The sequence below is a fragment of the Trichinella spiralis genome, assembly GCF_000181795.1.
Source record: "Trichinella spiralis strain ISS 195 chromosome Unknown Scfld2, whole genome shotgun sequence".
NCBI lineage: Eukaryota > Metazoa > Nematoda > Enoplea > Trichinellida > Trichinellidae > Trichinella > Trichinella spiralis.
Window position 1 is genome coordinate 8,782,858 of NW_003526941.1, and position 23,098 is coordinate 8,805,955.

General features: G+C 31.5%; 3 protein-coding genes across 3 annotated transcripts; 1 reads left to right on the forward strand and 2 right to left on the reverse strand.

Annotated features, from left to right (window-relative positions):
- Nucleotides 1-2,975: 2,975 nt before the first annotated feature.
- Nucleotides 2,976-3,505, forward strand: Tsp_06978 (cytochrome c oxidase polypeptide VIb). Its single transcript, XM_003380783.1, has 3 exons — nucleotides 2,976-3,148; nucleotides 3,273-3,384; nucleotides 3,446-3,505. Exons 1-3 carry the CDS (start codon nucleotides 2,976-2,978, stop codon nucleotides 3,503-3,505), a joined length of 345 nt encoding a protein of 114 aa, XP_003380831.1.
- Nucleotides 3,506-3,575: 70 nt separating this feature from the next.
- Tsp_06979 (tRNA-splicing endonuclease subunit Sen54) lies at nucleotides 3,576-5,046 on the reverse strand. Its single transcript, XM_003380784.1, has 7 exons — nucleotides 5,009-5,046; nucleotides 4,781-4,948; nucleotides 4,664-4,727; nucleotides 4,517-4,600; nucleotides 4,013-4,452; nucleotides 3,798-3,923; nucleotides 3,576-3,738 (listed from the first exon to the last, which is right to left on the reverse strand). The coding sequence occupies exons 1-7, from the start codon at nucleotides 5,044-5,046 to the stop codon at nucleotides 3,576-3,578; spliced, it is 1,083 nt and encodes a 360-aa protein (XP_003380832.1).
- A 594-nt stretch (nucleotides 5,047-5,640) lies between these two features.
- Nucleotides 5,641-14,672, reverse strand: Tsp_06980 (synaptotagmin-1). The gene is made up of 6 exons (XM_003380785.1): nucleotides 14,580-14,672; nucleotides 11,757-11,967; nucleotides 8,161-8,321; nucleotides 7,152-7,269; nucleotides 5,878-6,011; nucleotides 5,641-5,823 (listed from the first exon to the last, which is right to left on the reverse strand). Exons 1-6 carry the CDS (start codon nucleotides 14,670-14,672, stop codon nucleotides 5,641-5,643), a joined length of 900 nt encoding a protein of 299 aa, XP_003380833.1.
- Nucleotides 14,673-23,098: the final 8,426 nt, after the last annotated feature.

Below are 23,098 nucleotides of genomic sequence, written 5' to 3' on the forward strand. Positions count from 1 at the left end.
TAAAAGGTTAAAATGATTTCTTTCTGCACGACAACCGGTATTTCGTTGTTTTGCATAATAGAAAATACTAAGCGCTTAGTGATTGATATTCGACCTATTCAATGCCACATGTAAGTGTCAAGTGAACGTATTCTACGTTTACATCTAGACGGCTGAGCTTAATAACAAATTGAAACATGAATGTTTTTGAACAACTAAATTAACATCATGAAACTGAGAATATGTATTTATTTTTTTTCAATTTCTGTGCATATTAAAATAAAAAGTAATCAAATACTTAAACATAGGCACGATCATGTAAAGATATCAAGAAAATATATGTGTTAATATTCAATTTATACCTTGATACAATTTTCTTCACTTACATGCACATTTGCTACGCATCACAACAGTTTATTGAAAATATGATCTATTGTTAGGATCTTTGCTTTTCTCTGATTGGTCTGCTACGTTGTAACCTTCTATCGGTGATTTGGAAATAAGTATACTGTATATTACCGTATTTTTAATTATTAATTATATTTCCATGATTTTATTTTTGCTTTGTATTTTAATTCAATGCTGAAGAAAAATTTTCAATTTGATTATTTGACTGTTCACACACATTGAGTATTTGATAACTGTGAAAAACAATATGCAAGTAATAAAAGTGGAATAGAGGCGCAAATCAAGGTGGATGCCAACAAAGTGAATTGAAGAAGCGCACTATTGACTGAGTGGCAGGCTTATTTTCAAACTACTCTAATTTGCACAATTCACCCGTTACTTACATGCAGTGGATTTTTTCACTTGCTCAGTTAATTTGCAATATTGTGACGTTAATTTTTTTAAACAATTATTTATTCACTTTTGATAAACTGAATTTAGAATAGGAAATGGGAAGTTTTTTTCTCAATCTTATAGCAGTTGAATCGAAATTTTTTCAACAGACAAACTGCCCTTACGAAAGGCAATATTATTGATAAATTACTGTTTTGCTAATCTGAATTCATATATACATTTTCTTGAATAATGTCATTTTATTACATTTCTTTATATATATTATATTCTACATTATCAGACGTATTCGATGCATTGTGGATGTGATGCAAAAGTGGCTCACAAGCAGAAATAAATTTTTTAAGTGATTAAAGTGTTAATTCAAGTGATTAAACTATTAATGCTGAAAATTACAGCACAACCACAAATTGGTACAAAACGACCGCTACAAAAGACACCGCATAAATTTTTATTACTTATTTATGCAGATTAGCCGTCACGTGTCAGGGTAATTGTAAACAGCTTCATGATAACTTTTCAAGTTGGATAACAATTTTTAATTTTAATAAATTTATGTTTTCTTTCTATAAACTGCTTGCTGACTACATTTGTTTAGAAAATTTGATTAAAAAATGTATATAAATAAGTTTTTTGCTTCATTCAATTAATTGCACAATTTATGAAATATCCCGTATGTAGATACATGCACATGAACAAACTCACTTACCACTGCATGCTGAAAACAATTACAATCGTATGTATGCGTTATTTATCATTCCACAGTTGCAGCTTTTAGAAATTTGTGTGCTGTTTCTTCGAATGGATCGATCACTCAGAACTGACAACTAACGAAGTTTAAGAAACAGAATAATCAAAAAACTGATGGTAATTCGCTTATGGAGTTGGTAGCTTTGAAAATTTAGTGTTTCGTTATAGTCAACCAAATTACAGTAAGAATGTTGAAAAAAATTTGAAAAAGATTAAAAGGTAATAAAAAGATTTTTAATAACAGTAGAAAAATTCAATGGTAAAAATAATTTGTGTTGATGTTGAAACAAAAAACTGTTTATCGCTTAATTAATTTTTTAATTCTTTTTTATTCGTATCACAAACTTCACACGTGTGAAACGAAAGCAACGGCAGCGGATGGCAAAGAAATTGGAAGTGAACACGATAAAGTTTCTCCAGTTGACTATTGGCGATCTTATCATCTGACGTGCAGCAATATAAATGTTAAATACTGGATGTGCTGTACAAATGTTTAGGTGTAGTATCCGCAAACATGAAGTGGAAAACAGAAATGCCGCTCATGACAGCACTTTTTGTAAATGTTTTATCAGTGAAAATAAAATGTCCCATCCTGATTTTCAGACAGAGCCACTTTTCAAATGTAAAATTGAATAACAAAACGACACTGCCTGCTTTAATAAAGTAAAATAAATTTTTTGAAACATTTTTTCCCTTTCAAATGAAGAACAAAGCATTCGTGACCAAAAAATGTAAACAGAACTGATAAAATTGTAGCGATCAACGTGCAGCGATACAAAGTTGAAATACTGAAATATATTATCATTGACAAGTTAAGAGAGGAGAAGAGAAGAATTTTTGAAAATATAATTTCAAACTGAAAATTACAATTCTGAAATATTTATGTTGAACAAAAATGCACTGACAAACACTCACAATTCGAGGACAATTTGCGCACGGTTGCGATATCATGTTTACAATTTAACCACTGCAGGAAAGCATGCTTGCTATGTTAGGCTGATGTAGATATTATGCGGGTGTTGGTAGATAAATGATCTTCGTGTACTTTTATAATTTCAATTACGCAACATTGTATTACCTTGAATATGATAGAATACCATGCCTCGAACGAACACTAGACAACAAATCGACCGCCGGCAAGTCCACCAACACAGCAAGCAGCACAATGACGAAACTTAAACGTACGCACGGCTTTTTCTGACCAATATTTGCTCAGGTTCAAAATTATTTTCTCACGTTGAAAAAATACAATGGCAAAACCAAATATCATCGAATGCAAATGAAAATACTACCAAAAATTGAAAACAACGCGCATATTTAACAAACTTTTCGTAAAACCTTCCAAATGATTGTTTCTGATTTAATACCTTATTTTTCTTTAAATATGTCTTACTGTAATATCAAAGATAACGCTATTTAGTGGTTTCTGGCATAGGTAGCTAGTGAAAATGGTCCACAAGCCGAAATCGTGGATGGAAAACTGGGATGACATAACTCCTGGAAAGTTGGTCTTCCCACCGGACAGTAAAAAGTATTTCGACAAAGAAACTAATGAAGCGATGATAAGGAATTTGCAGCCGCGTCCTGTCGATTTGAGATTCACTCAATGCAATCGTACGAAGTATGGAAAATAGTTTTTCTGGCCGCATTTTAAATTGTTACTTGTTGTTTTCAATTGCACAAACAGTGAATAAAATGACTTTGATAATATTATTAATTTCACGAATTTCATGCTTGATTTTCAGGGAATGTTACACGTATTACATCAATTATCATCGTTGCATGAATTTGAAAGGCAATTCCGAAGATTGTAAATTATTCAAAGCGTTGTATGAAGATATTTGTCCGCAAACAACGGTCTGTTTAATTTTATCATGTATTAATATTATGTATATTTTAATTTTACTAAACGTTTTAGATCGAAAAATGGGATAGATGGGTAGCGGAAGGTCGTTATCCAAATAATTTGAAATATTAACATGGAAGGCAATTTATATTTAGTGTTTATTTGAATTTTAAATTAAAACTTTGACAAATCTATCTGTGTGTTATTCGCTAACAATACTATTCAAATCTGCTACCTGTGAAATCTGTCCATTGAAGAAGATAACATTGTCACCTTCGACGCAAGCAAAGTGCAGGGGCCTGTCATCAGAGAATTGAGCTTGTAGTTGACGAATTTCGTCAGGCGTAAGCAAAGGTTCGTCAGGGCTATATGAAAATATTCCATTATAAAATAATATTCATCCTGTTGCGCAAAATTGCATTACCTAATGAGCATGACATGGTGATCGGGATTCATGTGCGACGTCAAAGTGAAACCTGAATTTGCCAGGTAGACATCGTAAACAATGGGTTTTGTTTCCTGAAGCCTATCGTGTATTTCTGGCGATAACCTGTAATAATGTTGAAATCAGTGAAAATGTTTTAAAAAAAGTGTTACGGTAACAACTTGTGTTCTTCTACGGCATTTTTGTGTTCCAACCACGACTTTGCCTCGTCTTTCAATAGCACCAATGGATCAGTTGAAGGGTGGTGAAACGTATCATCGTCAGATTGATCACTGTGGCTTTTGTAAAGAGACCAATCAATTGTTTTCCGGCTTGGTTCCACGTGATGTAAAATTGGCAAATAACATTCGTCAGGAAATGGGGATTTGTAAATTTCTTCTCCGGAGGACATGTTGGGAATTTCAGGTGCATCAGAAGTGGACGCTCTTTCTGCGGGCAAAATTTCACAACTACTACAAGCTGCTGGTGCTGAAGCCCGCTTCTTCTTTGATCGATGTCGAATTACGATGTAACCGGATTTTCTGAGATGAAAGTAAAGCACGCAGTGCTCGTAGGTTATGCTTTCGTCGAAGAACTTGTGCAACGCCTCAGCAACCGATAACGGCCTTCCATTTTCAAGAACAATTGCAGCGCACTGCGTATTAAAGTAACGTGCTTGGTGAACATTGGAAATTCGAATTTAAATTCTACAAAATTACCATGCAAAGCAAATAAAGTGCCTCTTCCGGATATAGATGCCTTTTTCCACCAACTGTTCGACCCATGTGTTTCCACAGTTTTCCCTAAAGTAGTTGGAAATTCAATAACAAAAATTTCACAATCGGAAACCTATTATTATTTATTACCTTCATTTTGTTTAAAATAAACGTTTTACAAATCGGATTAAAATCAATTTCACATTGCCTGCAGCTGAAATATCAATCTCAACTTGATCACCAGTCACCAGCAAAAATCAAGCTTACTGATTAACGTAACATGGAGAGTTGAAAATGCTCTCCAAGTCCGATAAGGTGCTGCGGAAAATTTTCATTGCGGTTGGCTTCATCGTAGCCTGCGGTCGTTTGTGGCCACTGCAGTGAAATTTGGATGTTAAAGTAAATATTGATTCATCTGATTGAATCTGCTGCTCCCTGAAAGCGGTTTGCAAATAGAATAAATTTTATTAACAAACGATACTGCTCATTTTGTACCATTCTTCATCGCTAGATTCACTTGAATCCACTTCCATATTCTCTTATTTGAAAAATAAATTTTTATCTTCAGAAGCTGAATTTCAATTTAACTTCCCATTATTGTAATAAATAAAAATGTTCAATTTGAAAAGTAACATTGCAGTCATATTGTAATTACAAATGGAAATGCAGGAATAAATTTTAAAATTTCAAACTGAAACAAAAATTTCCATCAAAAGAACATAAACAAATTAAACAAATATAAAAATAAAATTTTGAAGAACAATAAAAACAATTAAATAAAATTTAATTGAATAAATTATGTATGTTATCATTTTCGTCTTTTGTAATGATTTAAATTTATAATAATTGTTCTATTTGTCTTGCTAAATTCAACTTGATGAAAATCAAAATTTTGTGTAGTACTAGTAATGCGCAGGGGTGAAATTGATCAATAAATTTCATAGTATTGCATATATGCAAATATCAAATGCAGAGATACTTTTGCAGAATTAACTGTAAGATAGGAATTTTGAAATGCACCGGTTCACGTGTTTATTTTGCAACAGTTGAAACACAAAAGCAAGGTTATGTAATTTAAATTGAAGGCCGTTGAAATAGACAGCATTTTGAAAAAAAAGGGAGTAAATTTAATCTTCTTTCAGCGGTTCCAGTACGTGCCACTGAGCAGTTGAACGACGAGGCGAATTGATCATATCCATCCAATGTCTCAAACCCAATCCACTGGAATTGGGACCAATCTGCACGCGACCAATGGCATCGTTGGAACCAACTCGATCGTAATCCATCACCGTTATAACCAAATGAACACGCTGAAATCGTAATAATTTTCACTGCAAGATTGTCATCATCAATACAACAGATACCTGCAATTTTTCGGGTGAAACTTCAAAACCAAACGATTCATTGTAATATGGATTCAATGTTTTCATTTTAATTGTAGTTTTCTTCTTTTCAAGACGCTTGTTGCCCATCATCAAATAAATTTTTACGTATGGATCTGAAAATATCCGATTTCAGATATCGGAAGTACAATAATAGAGAGAAACAAACAGTGATCAAATAGATTTAAAACAATCAAAAAAGTGCAGCTTAAATTTCCAACTTTACGTTTCGCTGTTTATCGTTGCAGCAAGACAAACAAATAAATTTGAAAATCGAATATTATATGATTATTAATTTCACCTTGTGTGCACATAATTAATTGAACGTTAATCAAATCATCTCTGTTCAAAGCCGAATTTGGCATTCTGAAATTTATAGAAATAGAATCAAAGTAAAATTCATCATCATCATCATCAAAAATCTATCTACATCTGAACAGTTTGCTGAAACAATATCATCACATCAGCCATTATTAGGCTAATCAATTAGACTGCAGAAAGTATTAACATCAGGAGAAGACAGAATCAGCAACTCTTTGTCAACACGAGCAAAGTCGCTTCTGAATGGTTTTATTGATGAAAGTTGTTGATTACAAAGTCATTATTGTCTTCAATAAATACTCGAATAAGCATGTCAACTGCAAAGCTTTATCGACTCCACTGGCGATGAACAGAAATCTACTTTTAATAGATTGAATTAACGTGCAACGAAAAACAAGCATCCCAAATAAACCTATGCAAAATGATTTCGCCTATTGGTACAGCTCCTCCAGCTATCTGTGATAACGAACTGATCAACGGACAAATTAAAAGCTGCGTTGCAAAGAAAGCAACAACACGTTTGCGATAAGCAAGAAACGCATTCTCCACCATTAAGCGAAGGAAAAATCAAATAAACTGCTTGTTCATAAATTTCGTTTCCCTCATCACGGCGATCTGGCCGATTTTGATTAACCAATAATTGCCGAGCAATGAATTATTTTCCACATTAAAAACAACAAACTGAAAACCTACTCACATCATTAATCATAGTCATATACATTTGGGAAACAATTAGGAAATATCAGCTATGAAAAGTAATGTAATAATAGCATGAAAAAAAACAGCTTCATTTGGACAAGCAGTTTCATTTTATATTTATATCAATGCACACTAATGGAATAAAAAAGAAAAAGAAATTACAAGTATCATTATCCCAGCTATTTATAAATTTAAATGTGACATTGAAATTTTCAACGTCAAACAGTTGCACTTACCTGAAAGTCCGATGACATCCATCTTTTTCAAATTCTTTGCTTCCATAACAACTACGTTCAGCTTGCTTTTATTTGGTACATATCGCAGCGCTAGACAAACTTCTCCAAGACGATTTTCCTAAAAACAAAAAATAATCTATGGAAATAGAAAATGCAAATAAAAAAGCAATGCAATCTGAAATTTTAGCAGTAAAATTTGCATCGTGCATGCTTTTAAATTGTGCATTGTGATGAGCAATGATGATCAGCAAGCAATTTTTCAAACAACATTACAAACAATGAAGCTACAGAATGATAAACTGATAAACAAACTGAAAAGATATTGCAATAGATGAATAAATAAATAAATAAATAATTAATTAATTAATACATTAATTTTGTATTAAAAATAAAATAATGCAAATGCTTTTGTACCTCAGTGGTTTTCATGCTCAGTTGGCCAGTGGAAGGCGTTTCTGAGCAAGTGGTAATTGAAGACCTTCCGTGAGATAAACTACGCGGAAAGACAAACAGTCCTGCAGGCTGGCCGATTCTGACCATTGTCAGCTAAATCGAAGCTGGCTTATGGGGAACAAGAGAAAGAGAAAGAGAGAGAGAGAGAAGGTTGGGGGGCAAACAGACTGCTTGTCCAGCCTGCTCAAAGGGAAATATCTGATTCACTGGTCTCAGTGCCGGTACTGCTTAGAGTGAACAAAGTTTCAGAAGAATAAAGCACCGGACGACAGGTCATTTAAATATAAGCTCATCAAACACTGAATCACTCCCTTGATTATTTAATGCAAGTTTTCAGCTTACTGGAGGCGGTTGAATGCATCGAGTCTGACGGACCACCTCCCCCAGATCAACCGAATTCAGAGGCACTTGCAACTGACCAATCTGATCGTTTTTGCCAAATCGATCGAAATCGTAGATTGAAAATAGTAATGTTTTGCTCGGCAATTCGTTGTACGGAACCTAAAGTGCAGTGCATCATTAGCTCATAAAAGCGGACCAACTAAAATCAATTTACTTTGAATACAAACGTTTCGTTGAAAACTGGATTCAATGTCTTGCGATGTACCTGAGTTTGAAACTTTTTCTTCTTCTCTGGCATAAGATACAGCTTAACGTACGGATCAGATGTGCCGCTTAAATCCATAGCCGGAAGTTCTTGGCCATCGACAACAGTCACTGAAAGCTAAAAAAAGAAAAAGAAAATTTCTCTTTGTTCAATCGTGCTTGAAACACTGCTATGCATAATTTATGAAACATGTATTAATTTTTACCCAGAGCATATATCGGATGAAAAGATAAATGCACAATTACTCAACATTAATAATAATAATAATATTATTATTAATGTATTAGTAGTTAGCGTGAAATTAAAGAAGATTTTCCCCTTAAAAACTCAAAGAAAATCTATATTTTCTATACGAATTATTTCATTACCAGAAATTTCATCCATTTCATAATTGCATGCATATAGTGACAGATTTTATTAAATATACTGGAAAAGAATTTTTTTCAAATAAATATGCAGCTTTCGGGTGTTTATTAGAGAAATATGCCTGCTGTTCATTGCACCAGTTGAAAAAGTAATGAAATAATTCACGGAAGAAAAATTTGACTGAAAAACTGAATATCCATTTTTCACTGAAATAATTGCAGTTTTGCTGTCATTTTTTGAATGGAAAAAAGATTTTCAAACAATTAATTTCAAAATATGAAATAATGATAATGAATTGGTCAAAATACAATTATGTGAAATGCCACAAGCAATCAATCAATAATAGCTCTTCATTAATAATTATAAGAAAATTAATAAAGTGAAAATTTCTTAAAATCATTTCAACTGGCTTATTAAAAATAATCAGTTATTGTTTTTGAAAAATAATAGATTTTTCCTTACAACGATAAAAATTCCACTTCTATTTGCAAAGTGGAATCAATTTTAACAAAGAAAAAAAAATTAATTTTTTGACAACAACAACAACAAAACTGTTTTTCAATGAAACAATCTTTTCTTGTCGTAAGGGCAATAAGTGAATAATTTTCAAATTACTAATATGCTTATTGAATAATCATGATAACAATGTTTATTTTATTCTTGAATAACGTCATCTTTAAAAGTTTCTTTATGCACAGTTCATCAGAAAATTGCTCCTGATCCTAATATAATGATAAAATAATTTTGACTCAATCAAACAATTATCTGTCATGTCTGGCAATAGGGCAGGCAATTGAAACTTTCGAATGAAGTGAAAACAAAAAATTGAAACGTGATTATCAAACTTTGCAAATGCAAAAATTACCATAATTTAAAGAAAAAAAATGTTTGCAATCACACTTGAGAAAAAGGACAAATAACAAAATTGTGGCAAGAAGGAAAACAGAAAGAAAAATTAACTTGTTCAGCGTTGAAAGCACGGGCTAGTTGATTAGCATTTTGCATTTTCAATTGGAATTTTAGAAAATTGGAAATTGACACTAATTGAAACAACAAAACGTTCAACGAAGCATATCTTTGAACGAAAAACGCATTTTCTCATCGAAGAAAAAACCGACAATGTCGAACTGAAAGCGGATAAAATGTCGTTCCGGTCAAATCAGTGTAAATTGCAATTAGACAAATTTTCAACTTCAGAAATATACTATGCTCATGAATACTGATTAGCATGACTGCTGACCATGTTACAAAATAAGTTTCTATTAATTAAACAGCCGAAATATGATGAAAACAAGAACATCCATGGCACACTGTTGTTATTCAATTTTCTCTTTATTATCCTCAATTAACATGATAAAATTGATTCACTTTTTCCAATTTTCAGTCAAACATTTTCACAAAAATATTCAACTCACACTTGATGTTTCTGCTTTCACGTTAGTCAAGCAATGATTAAAGATTCCATCCACTTTTAAACAAACAAACAAACAAATCAAATCACTGGTTTAAATAAGTTTCCGTATAATTTTAAACTGTTCCTATTAAGAAACGCTAATGTTCAAAATTATTCAAAGCGCTCAACATTCTAGAATATTTAAAGATTTTCAATTTCGATGAAAAAAGAATCATCATTCACAAATCAAATCACAAAATAAATTTCTTATATAAAAATAAACAAAATTAATAACTTTTTTTCATAAAAAAGAACAATTGAATGTTTAGTTTAAATAAACTGCTGGTTTAAAAAAGTACAGTTGAAACATAACTTGAAAATCAATTTACGATAATTTTGAAAAAGTGAAAAAAAGAATTCACTTTTTCATAAATTTCAGTTGATAAAGATATACAGTTGGCAAGTACACATATGCCTGAAAATAATACTAACTGAAACGACAATTTTGCTTTTTGGATACACGAAACAGTATACAAATACAACAGTTTTTTTAAGGAAAAATTTTAAGCATTACAACAATGACACTAACATGTAGAACTTATTATTTTCATGAGTAGAATTTCTAATCACACGCAATCACTGATAATTATCGCATGGACAAACAAATACCACTGAATACCAAAAACAACAACTAACTTAGTAATAATAATTGTACCACATTTCAAAGTGAAATTAAAACACAATCCCAGCTGTGAATTTGTGAAATTTTTCTACATTTGCTATTCAACATTTAGTTTCTTGTTCACGTGGACTATTTTTCAGTTTAATTTGCAATTAACAAATAAAAAATCCCTAACAAGCAATGTTGTGGCAAAATGTAAACAAAGACATAATAAAGAGTTCCGTTTCCATGTTATTTAGCATACAAGTTATTTCACGGTGCTGTTTGCTCAACAGTATGCCTATATGCAATTACAATCTTCGGCCTATTATTATTATTATTCAAACATTCAAATGTTGCCTAATGGAAAAGCAATTTGCATTTACCGTGGTGCTAGCGATAAAGTAAACCCAAATGATTCTCATTGAAGAAATTATGAGAAAACGAATTCTATGAACAATTTTCACGCAATTTAATGCAGAATAAGTCACCTAATTATTAAGCATGCAATTCAGTGTAAAACAATACTAATTAAAGCTGCTGAAAATACTAATCAACACCAATGAATTGTTATTAATATAAAAAGACTTTATGAAAAGAATTGCATAAAATTTTTCAAATTGACCATAAATTAGAGTAACTGAAATTGCAAAAAAAACGATAAATTGTTTGCATATGTTACGAAATAGAAAAGACTGACAACGCTTGAAACAATTTCGCATAAAAATTCAGAAAATTATTGCAATACAACAACGGCAAAAGAATTGTTTTGGCCATCAAATGAATAATAATAGTTTGTCTGATTTTGTAGAAAGTGAATAACGAATTGATGATAGCCAAAAAGCCGAATAGATTCATTTATGGGCCCAAATAAGTTGTTCCATGCGTATGATGATGTACCAGCAGTTTGTTAGTCACTAGCGAGAGTGAACTGCATTCTTGCATCGGCAAGAGAGCAATTTCACATCCGACAACAATAATGTGTGCAAAATGGAACTTTCCGTTGTTGTTTATATTAAAGTAACGCATTAAACAGGCAAAGTTGGAAAATTTTGAAAGATCGATTCCAATGCAGTAATGCTTCTTTGCTGCTTTATGGGCGCGGCTTTACTAGCAGCAACGCACTAGTGGACTTTAAAGCTGTCGACTGAGATGCAAATATGATGCGCAGTGTACCAACCAGATTGTCAGTGTGACTTTTCAATTTTGCCATAACAAAATTGATCGATAACAATTTTCCAAGACAAAATTCACCAAGCAAAATGAATAAATCAGCGAATGTGAAAAAGTTTTGTTTCACAATTAAAACAACTAAATTGTGCCCAGTATCCCAGTGCTCGTAGAAAGATGAATTTGAAAATTTAATCAAAATTTAATAATAACTTTTCCATACATGAACTATATCCATACTTTCAAATAACATAATGCATAAGAGTAATAACGGAAAACAATTGCCAACATAAAATTGGCAATATAAATTACTTTTTTTTCTGCAAATCAATTTCTCAAGACAAGCACATGATGAATAAGCTGCCAGTAAAAATGGTTCTTATTGGAAAGTAAACTTTCATCGCGTGAAAGTACCATCATGTATGGCATGTTGGTATCTTCTATTCATTGATTTTAACGCCAAATTTATGCATCACATAACTAACTAGCAGTGCAAGATTTGTAAACAACTAATTCATCAGTTAATTTGAAAATGAAACTTTAAATCAAGAATTTATCTCTTTCTCGCACCTGGGATAAACATTCCATCACTGTGCACAATGGTCACTATGTACTAGATTAAATACTAGAATATAAAGTAAATCCGTACTGTATCATTTGACAATGAACAATAATCAGTGATCAATTGATGATTTTCTCGTTTTGTCTTATTCTACAGATCTATTATCATTTTGTATAAATATATCTATTATCTACTATTTATTGATTTTGCTTCCAATTTCGGCTGCAAATACGGCAGTACAATATTTCATTTAATTATAAAAATATTTTGTTGTTGTATCAAATTAAAACAGTTTAATTTTAGCTCATGTTCAACAGAAATGAGAAATTTTAGCAAAGTAAAAGGATTTTTCGTTCGATTTCAAAGCAGTAACGATTGCAACGAATGAATGACGACGATCAATATGAATTGAAAGTAACGAACATAGGTAAACATTTTTAGCTGCAATCAACACTGGATGACGAGACGGATGCTGCGCCTCGTAAAACAATGAACCATCATCTTGTGCTTATCACGCTAAGAAATCAATACTAATCTGATTTGAATAATTTCTCCAGCTCCAACGGTATATTACCACACGGTGAATAATTGCTCGCTATTCTTTCACGTCCCGTTTAATAACATTAATAATAAAAATCGATCATTTCAAATCACTAACTGCAGAAAATTTCTCACCAGCAACAAGTCACTTAATTCAACCTTTCCACAATAGCAAATAAACACAAATATTACGCTAATACAAAAATGCAAAACAATCCCACTGTTATATTCTCTGAACAATTTCATCATTTCATTCATTCATTCATTCATTGAGTAGATTGAACAAAATTTCTGGTAAGAGGAATTTCGATGTACAGAACAAGTGAAATATTTTTCCTTCACAAAGAAATCAATAAGAAAATTATCACAATGCATCACTGACATGATTGACCAGAATTTCAATTTTCCACTAGTTTTTCTTATACAACTAAATTTGCATGGATCATCAATATCAAATAATAGCTATTGTGTGAATTTCACTTCAAGAACAAACAGCTAAGCTAAACATATAACACAAAACACAGCACCATTATTTCCCATTTCCCTGCTGTTTTATCAAACTTTGTCATCATATTCACCACCAACATGTCAGTCAAAAACATTAAAAAAACACAAAATTTGTGTACAATAATAATAAAAAAAGACACTGAATGGAAATTCAGTGAACAATTCAAATGGAAAAGTTTCCTTCCTAAATAAATAAATTAGTAGAAAAATTCTTTTCAATAACTGACCAATCACAATTTTTTGCTAATATTCAGTGCCAAATTGTCATTTATCAAATAAATAAAAAGATGCTAGAAAAATGAAATGAAAGTAAAAATGCAAGAAATGATATGACGAAGAAAAAACAAAAATAAAAGAATAAAATATGACGTTCAGTTGAATAATTGAATTTGTTGATTCAGTTAAAATGATCTATCCACACACACACACAATTCTCAGCTGATGTTTCAAAGTGAACATTAAAAATGACATGCCAGTCACATTAATGGCAAGCAAACATTTTTTCATCAATTTACCATTAAATTTTGTGACATTGTTCAACAAGCTAACCAAAATTGTTTCATTCAAACTCTACCATAAACATCTCCCCTGACATCTACCTCAAAGCTTTGAAATGAAAAAAAAATTTTTTTTAATAAAAAAATTTTTATGAAATGATGGAAATTATTGTCTGATACAAATTCCATCAGCTCAGATTAAGCTCAAGCGTGAAGAGGAGAGCTCGGATTTCAAGCGGAAGTGCAAAAGAAATTGCCCATTCTCTCTCACTATATAAGCAGGATGAGCATGACCTGCACATTATTAAGCAGGCTATTATTATTCAATTGGCCGATCGGTTGCAATTTGGCTTCAAATCTAGCGCGACGAAAAAAGTCAATCATCACTAACAAGTCGCTTTTATGTGAATGGTAAAAGGGAAAAATCAAAATTATGAATAATAATAATGATTATTATTATTCATACTATAAATGCCGTGGTATTTTTTGGAAAAATTTCAGCTAAATTATCAAATGAAAAATTGATTTCATAGAAAAGAAAAAAAATAAATCACACACATATTTACATATATCTTCCAATCTTAACATTGATAAATGAATGATTCACGCGCATACATACATACATACATACATACATATTGGAAATTTACATTTTTTTCAATATTCACTTACTTGTCCTTTTTCGAAATCATAATCGAGCACGTAGGAGAGTTTTCCCAAATATTTCGGTTCAGCTTTTGAAGTTGCATTTCCAGTACTGGCCATGTTGTCACAATTTTCACCAACTGTTTCAAGTACAAGATTTTAAATTGTGATAAAGAAAATTTGTGCTTCGCTTCAAATGTTTTTTTTTCGAATGGTTGAAAGCAGACAGAAGACAGCTAGTGTCAATGTCAACTATAAAAACTATCCACTGTCTTCAATTTTGACACTGATGACACAAGCATGCAAGTCTATCCGACAATCGTGAGCTGATTGGTTAGGGTTTCAAACGACACAAGCATAACTGCCAGCCGAGCCAGTGAAGCTGTATTGATTATAATATATAGCAACGCGCACAATCGTCATCTGACAACGCTGGCTCAAAAAGTCTACGCCAGCCCGAAGAAATTATAGCCAACAATGGACAATGGTGAACATTGTCGGACGATCAAGCGACAACGATGAAACAAAGTCCAATCTATCAATTATGATCTATGACAATCTTTGCATCTTCTTGTCTTGCCAATTTACATCCCTACAATCCTAGAACAACCACCAACAATAACTAACGCAATTATTATTATTATTAGTAGTAGTATTCTGTGTCAACAACAAGTGGATATATGACAGCAGATTGTTCTTGTCGAAAATGTCGAGTGAAAGCCTGTTAAAATGAAATACGAAATCTATAAAGCTAAATTTGGAATTGGATAAATAGCACATCGATTCTTAACAAAGATATTTCCCCTTCCTCCCTCTGTGTGTGTATGTGTGTGAGTTGTTGTTTAATACAAAGGGAAAAATAATGCAAAGAAATCAAACCCTCTCAACTGCTGGGAGTAAATGTGTGTTGAGCAAAAGTCGAATCCCCTTTTCTCTGAAATGCTAGAATTAGCAGGCCATGCTCCGGCCCGAGCGATTTGTAGACAGAAAAAAAATTCGATTATTCACAACAACAACAACAACAACAACAACAACATCCCGCAGCGAAATCAAATGCAATGCTAATACTTTGTCAGGGAAAATTTTTCCATGAAAAACCATATATCGCAAAACTACAAAGGCAATGATGTTGTGAACAATGAAAATTCTAATTTGAAACAAGCTGCAATTAGAGAGAGAGAGACCAAAAGCGATTGTTTAGTGGATTCATCTTCAGCAATGGTCCAATGCTTGCCTGCAAAAGAGGCGTCTAATTTGAAAAGATGAACAGATAAAAACTTCACTAACGGATGCAGAAAATTATTCACTCCAAATCGCCGGAACAGGACAAGTAGCACAAATTACTGAATGACTTTTGCACAATGTTCATAACGACTCATAGTTTGAAAAATGCAAATAATGCTTTAAAAGAAAACACAATCAACTTATGATGATAATTGTGAAATATGTTGAAAAGCAAGAATGTCAAAAAAGAATTATTACTACTGATATGAAATTTGCCTAATGGTATATTTGAAATGGATTTTTAATTGGAAAAAAAATCTTCCTTTTAATTGCCATTTCATTAGCTGATCAACAGACACTTTGCTTTGGAAAAGGTTCCATTTTATATTTCGTCAGTCAAATAATTTTTACAAAAGAAAAGAAATGAAAAATCAGTTGTATCACTTTGCTAAATTACTAATTTCTTTTTTACTGAACATTTCCAATAAGATTAATGTGAATGTAATTAAAAATTAACATAACATTGATCCTTCTTTTGTGCAAAAGAAAACATTCACAAATTACTGTAGATAAGTATGATAAGAAAAAATACAAATGATTTATCTGCATGAAACATAAACGGATTTTTCTTTGGCATTATTGATTTGCATACATGTTGCAAGAGAAATACAGAACAATGTCAATAGGAGACAAGTATATTCTTTTTGATACAATAAAAACAATGAATTATTGCATAAATGTAAGAATGAAAAAAAAATAAGCAGTTCGAGTAAACATTATTGTAATGATTTCAAAGTTGACGATTGCTTTCATCAAATCTTAAATTAATTCACAAAATTAATTAATCTCTGATATATTCTTTCGTCATTATTAATGCATTACTTTTAGAGGAAAATATAAGAGTGGAATTGATTAAATGCAAAAACTTTGCATGTAATGATAAACAAAACAGAAATAAACGGTGCAATGCCAGGCAAGTTTGAAAAAGTAAAAAATTTCCCCCAAGTTTCACAATTAATATAATTAATTGAATAGGTTCGATCATAAATTTTTAAAAAGCAATTCATTATCCTAGAAGCGTACCATAGGATTGAAATTCATACATTGCGAATAACCACTGAGCAAATATACAATCAGTCGTCATTATTCATAATTTCCTATACATAATTAGAATCGCAGTCTCAAATTAAATAAATGTTCTAAGAGGCAATTAAAAAATAACAAATAAAACGTATTTTAAACAAATGTTGAAAATGCGCGAGCAAAAAAGTTGTAAACATTACTGAAATTGATGATTTGCAAATTTTAATATATAAATTACAAAGAATGACGTTAAAGAAATATGAAAATATTACTTTAAGTTTACAATGATAAAGTTCCACCTCAAGAAAGGAAATTCAGCATCTAATATTATATAATAATGTCAATTTCTGATGAAAATAAAAAGTTAATCATGATCAATTGAGAAAAGTATAAAACAAATAAATTTCACTGTCCCTACTGACATTATTCAAATATATACAGAATAAAAATTCGTCCATAAAAAAATTCACACTGTTACAGCTGTTTATTACAAATTGTTCCTTTCCATGGAATGCTAATTATACTTGAAATCAAAATACGCTACTCTTCTATACAATGTCAAATCGAGAAAAACATTTCAAATTGTTAACCAAAGCAATTTTTTTATTTAATATTACGGTGTATTACTTAAATAAAAATTCACTACAGTAAATTTTAAAAATCAAAATTCTTCACATAAAAATTGGAATATCATGACAAAGCAACAATACAAGGCGACTTGTATTGTTGTAACTGTTGTTGCAAGCACAGTATGATACTGTGCATCTGATTAATGATAAACAGGTAGGCAATGTTGAGTTTTTTTTTCAACTGCTGATTCTGATCAAAAACAAAAAAAAAATTTCATGAAAATTAATAGAAATATAAAAAATAATAAACAAAGAAAAAAAAGAATCATCGCCTTGTTATTTTATTAAATTATTCAAACAAATGACAAATGTCTATCATCATTTGTGTAAAAACTGATTCCAAAAAGAAGAATGTTTCAATCAAATGATCAATAATTCATAAATTTTGTGGACAAATAAGATTAAAATAACATTTAAAAATTAAAATGGTCCATATTCTCAGTGATGAAGAAGAAGAAGAAGAAAACCTCAGACAACCAATTTACCCCTCAGAGAAACGGGGACAACGACCGGGAATGAATGTTGGAAAATGAATTAATTAATTGAAAATAAATTATAATTACTTTTCACAAATGAAAAATCGACTCACGGATAAAATTCAACTTTCCTGTTGAATTTCTGTGCTAAATTTTCCATTTTCAGCAGCAATTTTGGGGCGTGGTTGACCAATGACAAGAAGAAGAGTAAAAATATTGCAATTTGAAGATTATTTCAAACAAATGGACAATACAAAAAGTGCGACATTCATTAATTTCACATCACTGCACAGAGTTGGAAAATGGAAATTTTGAATTGGCATAAGTCGCGTGAACAATTAATTTCAACAGTCAATAGAAAAGAAAGAACTTTTCATTTCATCCAAACAGCACCCAACAAAACCAAACAGTCGAGCTTTAGCTAATTGAGAATATTCGAAATTCTACCACGTTAAATCTAGCGGTAGATTGAAATTTTCACTGAAAATCCAAATCCACTGCTCGTGGAGTTGCATCGATTTTTACAATATAAAAGTGTTCAGAAATGAACAACTGGACAAAGGAAAATGTTAAGCAAATTTAATGTGATTTATTTCCATCATATCAACGGTTGTTTTATCAAAAAAAAGAAAAAAAGAAATTACATTTGCATTTGGAAAAGATCTTTTACAATTGATAAAAGAAATGTGGCAATAATGCAAAAAGAAAAATAAAGAAAAAGCATTGTATGGATTCTGCTTTCGCAGATGACTGTTCAACACAGCTATCTAAACCATTATGCAGAACTATTGCAATAAGTTTTCATGTTCATGAAAAGCAAATCAATCTTTCTTCGATCATGCTTAAATTAGCTAAGCTGTATTAAGTTTTATCAAAGTCAGATTAATAGTTCACTCACTATTCACTTAAATGCACTTCAGAACCATGCATGTGCAATGATTTGAATTGAAAAAGCAGATGCCAAAACAAAATAAAGTAAAAGCAAAAAAATCCATTCAATCAAATTAAATGTGATCTTTACAATTTTCAAAATAACGATAATTTTTTTCAAAAGAAAGACATTGCAGCTAACTGTATTCATTCTGACCAATTCAATATTTAAATAAAAATAACAGTCTGTTGAATATGGAAAATTTGATGACTGTAGCAATGAAATTGTTGCACAAAATCAAAACAAGAAAAAGTAAAAAAAATAACATACGGACCATGTAATATAGCTGACGATGAAGAAAAGATATTCCACAAATGGAGATGATTCATGAAAAATAAATAAAAACTAAATTTAATGAAAATAAAAATTTTCTGTAACACAAAAATAATAAAATAAATAATATCAGAAAATGTAAATAGAAGTGAGCAATTTTGCGATTGAAAATATTCGAATTTTCTTGTTAAATCACAATAAACAATAATTTTACAACAAACTGGAAACAGTTTTTGCGTTCAAAAATCATTTTCATTAAAAATTCACTTAATAGCATGGGGAATAAATACAATATCAATTAACTTTTCAAAAGATTAAATAAACTTTCCGACGTACAAAAAAGCATCGATAAGAGATACTGCAAGCAGAAGAATGCAAATTATAAAATTATGAAAATAATCACTTGCACAAATTGTGTAAGAGTTTTTTTTCCTCTCCTTCCGCTAAAATACAAAGAGAACTAATTTTATGATTTCTTAAATAGAGAAAAGTATGCTTTATTGATTATACATAAATGAAGAGAGCTTTCTTTTTTGAAGACATACCATTTCTCTAATCTGATCAGCATATCAGAAGATATAAAAGTATTTTTTTGTTGTTGTTTTTTAAGATACTGGAGGGAGGGGGAGGGTGAATTAGATTTTCCATTTTCAACTGTCTGTCATCTTGTATTAAGCGTGATATCTACCACAAACACTTGCTAACCGATGTTTGCACAACGTTAAACACCAACGGTTTATATATATTAAACAGTGAATTATATAAATATTGAAAATGTCACGATGCAAACACGTTCATCCTTTCTGAAAGATGATTTTTTGCTTTCATTTTTTCCATGTTATTGCAAAACCTACGCAAACAAGCAGTCATTTCTTGATCCAACAAGAAAAAAAAAAGAAATTAAAATAAAATTACACAGCACCTGAGACAGAGGGAGAGAGATGGTTGAAAAATAAAATCAAAAGCAAATATCTGTTGATAATATTGCCTTATGAAGCAGTGCAGAAAATATGCTGCTTTTTGCTTGGATTTTCTGAGAAATGAAAAGTGAAAATACAACGACAAAATTACCAGAACAACATTATTACAAGCAATAGAATTGCAATCATTGAAAGATACAGAAGTGGAAGAAAATGGGGTTCTTTACGGTGTTGGTAGAAAAATTTCTCTGTTATACAAGAGAACAGTTGAAAAGTGAAAGCTGATTTTCATTTGACTTTCAACTCAACGGAGGCCTCGTTGACTGGATAAAATCAAATAAAATTCAGCTTGATGGGTGCCTTGAAGGCAATTTAGAAATCAATAGACCGACAAAAGTATGCTTCAGCAATAGGAAAGAGAGAGAGAGAGAGAGTAGGAAAAAAATGTCGTAGCCGTAATGAATCATCAACATCTTTTTATTTTGTTCGGTAAGAGATGCATGCATGCATGCATGCATGTATGTATGCATGTATGTGTTGATGAACTCACAAAAAGCTCCAATGCTATTGTTTGTTCAAAAGTTGCCCATGCCGAAAGCTTTGAATTGCCATTTTACAAAGCTCATATGTATGTAATAAGGAATTGACGTAATTTGGTTGAAAACACCAATGCCACAGGCATGTACCTGTCGCGTTTCAGTAAAGCCATTAGTCGGCAACATCATCATTAGCTTCTTGGTTGGCCAGTTTCAGAACAGAACAACAACAGTTGGCCAGCATGCAAATCGACCAGAATTTGCAGCTTGCAATCAAAGTGGAACAAATTTTTTCCCAATGTTCAAAAAAGCCAATCGATCGACCTGAGCTTGTGGAACAAGAAGAAGAAGAAGAAGCCAACATCAGTCAGCAGCTTTGTTGTTCGAGAACTTGCAAAAATTGCAAAAAAAAGAATAAAATAAGAAATAGAAGAAAAAAAACCACATCCGCCAGACAGGCTGGCTGTTATTGGCTGTAGCTGTTGAATGTGGTGGCCAAAGAGATGTTGGACGACGATTGGCTAAAGTTGAACCTCATCTGATCGACGACACAATGCTTTCAAAGCATGCCAACACGGCGGCGGCCACCTTTTCTCCACTGTGAGAAATTGAAATAAAAGGCAGTCGGTCAATAAGCGGATAAACGATTTTTGTGGATCCACCAATATTTAGATCGCAAAGCAAACAGCGATGAGTGGAAATTTTTATTAACGACGTTCGCTGCTTGAATCGTGTCAATTCAAACGAGCTTCTGATTTCTGTCCATATAGACACACACACATACATACATACATACGCAGGCAGGCAGCTGTGTATTTTCTGCTGTTTTTGTGTTGTCGCCTACTGCTTGATTTTTTTTGAGCTTTCTTCTTTCTTCTGTATGATGACTACAATAACGGTCATCTTCCGTTCGGGAGTCTTTTCCAGACAATGCTATATGACATCCGAAGTCAGCCTCAATTCGTTGCGCAACCTTGCCAAAGAATTCATATTGGAAAAGGTATGTAGACAGACAGATATAGAACAGGAAAATCGAAATCTTATTCAATGGTCAATTTGTTCATGTATAAAATGATAAGTAAAATGAAAAAGTAAATTTTTCACAACTTCACAACCAACTTGCAAACAGCAAAGAGAGTTTTAAGACTCGAAGCAATGAAAAGAAATTTTCTTACTAAATGTTTACAGGCATTTGTCAAATCACCACACTGGTGTATTATAATTATAGTTATAAAAATAAGCATTTATCATTATTATTATTATTATTATTATTATTATTATTATTATTACTATTATTATTGCGTTCAATCCCAACAGAACTGACTAATAGTAGAAATCTATTTGTTGGTATGTTAGAATTTTCAACACGTTCCAATTCTATTATAACAGCAAACACTAATTGCAATGAAAATGAAACAAAAACTACGCTTTGAGAAGAAGCTAAAACTTTTCAAATATTTCAATCAAATTCAACTGCGCTGAAATGATTTTCAAACTTGAGCAAACAAATGTCATGAAATTATAACAGAAAGAAGGGCTAATTTTTAAAAAAAATTAAAGACATTTCATTTCAAATAATAATTTCAATCTTATCATTCTGTCGACAAATATCTTCCATCTGCAATAATAAGGAAATAATAGCATAGTGAATTGCAATTCATTTTAAAAAAGTAGAAAAAAAATGGAATAATGTAAAATCGAATTGTTCGATTATTGTTTGTAACTGAATCTGCTGCGACTGTTTCAATATTTACGTTGGTTTTCCATTTTCCGCTGCACGCAGATAGATAGTTCGACATTTATTTGCATAAGCTATTGATTGATAAGCTAACCGCTTTCACTGTTGAATAAGTTTCACGGATTTACATTTCATCATCATTATTACGATTATTAATATTCCCGCTTTTGAATGAACAAAAAAAAATTTTTTTTTCTGGTTGCTGAAATTTTCATTATTCTGATGCAAAAAAAGAAAAACATAAAACTTAACTTCACATTAAATGACTACTGAAAAAGCAAACATCCATCCACCAGTAAGCAAATGTGCAGAGCTTTATCGGTTGTCGTTATTGCACTTCAAAGTATTTGTCAATTTATTCTACTTCATTTACTAAGACCTAAGATCATTTTCCTCCTCGAAGTACATTATACCATTACTAATAACTAACACTAATGCTATCATTATCATTATTATGATCGCTATGATAATTCGTATTAAAAACTACGTAAAGCATTGTTTACTCTTCAGCAAATACGACATTAATGAAGACGCGAAATCCTTGCAAATAACAAACAATAAATATGATAATCAAAACCGATCAACTAGAAACATGCTTACTTGTTGTCTACCTTTTGATGAAAGCAACAAACAATTTTTAAACGCACTTTAAACAAAAGTTGAGAAATTTCATTTCCACACACCGATTGACTAACAGTCACGACAAACAACAACACATTTCGCAATCGGCTAATCA

Coding starts and splice junctions, on each gene's coding strand:
- Tsp_06978 (XM_003380783.1), top strand. CDS start 2,976: ATGGTCCACAAGCCGAAATCGTGGATGGAAAACTGGGATGACATAACT. Junction 3,149..3,272: donor ACTCAATGCAATCGTACGAA/GTATGGAAAATA, acceptor CTTGATTTTCAG/GGAATGTTACACGTATTACA. Junction 3,385..3,445: donor ATATTTGTCCGCAAACAACG/GTCTGTTTAATT, acceptor TAAACGTTTTAG/ATCGAAAAATGGGATAGATG.
- Tsp_06979 (XM_003380784.1), bottom strand. CDS start 5,046: ATGGAAGTGGATTCAAGTGAATCTAGCGATGAAGAATG. Junction 4,728..4,780: donor TCTCCATGTTACGTTAATCA/GTAAGCTTGATT, acceptor TTGATATTTCAG/CTGCAGGCAATGTGAAATTG. Junction 3,924..4,012: donor AAAGACGAGGCAAAGTCGTG/GTTGGAACACAA, acceptor ACATTATTACAG/GTTATCGCCAGAAATACACG.
- Tsp_06980 (XM_003380785.1), bottom strand. CDS start 14,672: ATGGCCAGTACTGGAAATGCAACTTCAAAAGCTGAACCGAAATATTTG. Junction 11,968..14,579: donor ATGATTTCGAAAAAGGACAA/GTAAGTGAATAT, acceptor TCTTTCTACGAG/CACTGGGATACTGGGCACAA. Junction 6,012..7,151: donor GGATGTCATCGGACTTTCAG/GTAAGTGCAACT, acceptor GGATATTTTCAG/ATCCATACGTAAAAATTTAT.